Here is a 1,297-nt window from a genome sequence, read left to right as displayed (position 1 = left end):
AATGGTTTTCTTGTTTTTGGAATATTGTTGATTTCCTAGTTTTTCTATGTGGTTGTCAGTTTAGTTTTGTTGCCTGGTACCCTGGGTGTTCCCCTGATACATAGTCCGCTCCGGGTTTTCTGACCGGCCCAGTAGGGCAGCCCAACTGTCGCCGCCTGCTGCTGCTGGAGGAGAGGCGGTTAAAATGTAAACATTGGTGCTTCACCATGGAGACTTTTCGAGTCGTTGCTCACTGGACTTCATCCATTTGTCAAAAAAACCTTTACCAATCCATGTGTATTTGCTGAATGTTAGTCTTTTTTAGCTGAATAGTCGGTTCTTAAACGAATCAACCGGACGAGAGTTAGCTAGCTGATGCTAACCAATGTAAGCTAGCGTTAGCAAACTTTATAAAGTAAAGTATTTTAGCTCTGTAAATACCCTGCTACTGTCTCTTTATGCAACTTGATGGAGAACTATACAGAGTTCGTGCAGCTTTGTCTCTCTAAACTGAAGAAAAATGAGGAAGAAGTGGAGGAACACCGCAGACATTCATCAGCATCATCTCTGATTCGCTTCTATGGGCGACCCATCCTTCCTCCACTGGTATAATGCTAGTTTTTAGACAATTTGGGATTTATAATGTGGGTTTTTTAAGTACTGTTTAATTATACGAACATTAAAAATAGTTATCATTTGATAACTTATTCAGATGTGAAGCCTGCTGCTTGGTTAAAAGGTTTTCTTATCAATAATGAAGTTGTCTGGACTATTGGTTTCCATTCCTGTTTTGTTCAAGTTAACCAGTGTGTGTTTCTTGCTGATAACAGCTCTCAGGAAAACAGAGAGAAGAGGTGAGGCGACAAAGAGATGAAGTACAGAAAGCTACAGTCAACAAAAAGCTGAAGGATGAGCTCAGAATGGCCCATGTGCAAACTCTTCTGGACAGTGTTCAGGTAAGGAGAGTACCTGCTGATAAGGTTACTACCAATACCATTCTGTATTCTGGGGTTCTACTTTGAACTTCTTTATTAAATTCATATTTTAATGCAAATAATTTTGCCTATTAAAGTGGGCTCCCTATTCCTTGAAATATGTAAAGGTCCAACAGAAAATTGATTGATTACAAGATTAGCCCAATATAAAAATGAAAAGTGCATACCTGAAAATTATACCAAGATCAAAACAATATGCATGTTTTGACCTGGATCAAAGGACAACACGTTTAAGGAAACGCCTTGTATAATAGCTCTAAAATCTACATCTATTCAATGCAAACTAAGGTTAAAATTAAAGTTGTTGTTTTTTTATATATGAT

At 38.0% G+C, this 1,297-nt stretch overlaps 1 protein-coding gene across 2 annotated transcripts in view; it reads left to right on the top strand.

The window, feature by feature from the left end:
- The first annotated feature begins 141 nt into the window (after positions 1 to 141).
- The window catches only part of LOC107090775, a 20,476-nt gene continuing 19,320 nt past the window's right edge, over positions 142 to 1,297 (top strand). For both annotated transcript variants that reach the window (XM_015384343.1, XM_015384342.1), the window contains exons 1-2: positions 142 to 585; positions 810 to 935. In XM_015384343.1, the coding sequence (XP_015239829.1) occupies positions 448 to 585; positions 810 to 935 (264 nt within the window). In that variant the 5' untranslated portion in view covers positions 142 to 447. The remainder of the gene's footprint in view (positions 586 to 809; positions 936 to 1,297) is intronic.

The sequence above is a fragment of the Cyprinodon variegatus genome, unplaced genomic scaffold, assembly GCF_000732505.1.
Source record: "Cyprinodon variegatus isolate N-32 unplaced genomic scaffold, C_variegatus-1.0 Scaffold310, whole genome shotgun sequence".
NCBI lineage: Eukaryota > Metazoa > Chordata > Actinopteri > Cyprinodontiformes > Cyprinodontidae > Cyprinodon > Cyprinodon variegatus.
Note: the sequence above shows the minus strand (reverse complement) of the source record. Positions and strands in the feature narration are given on the sequence as shown.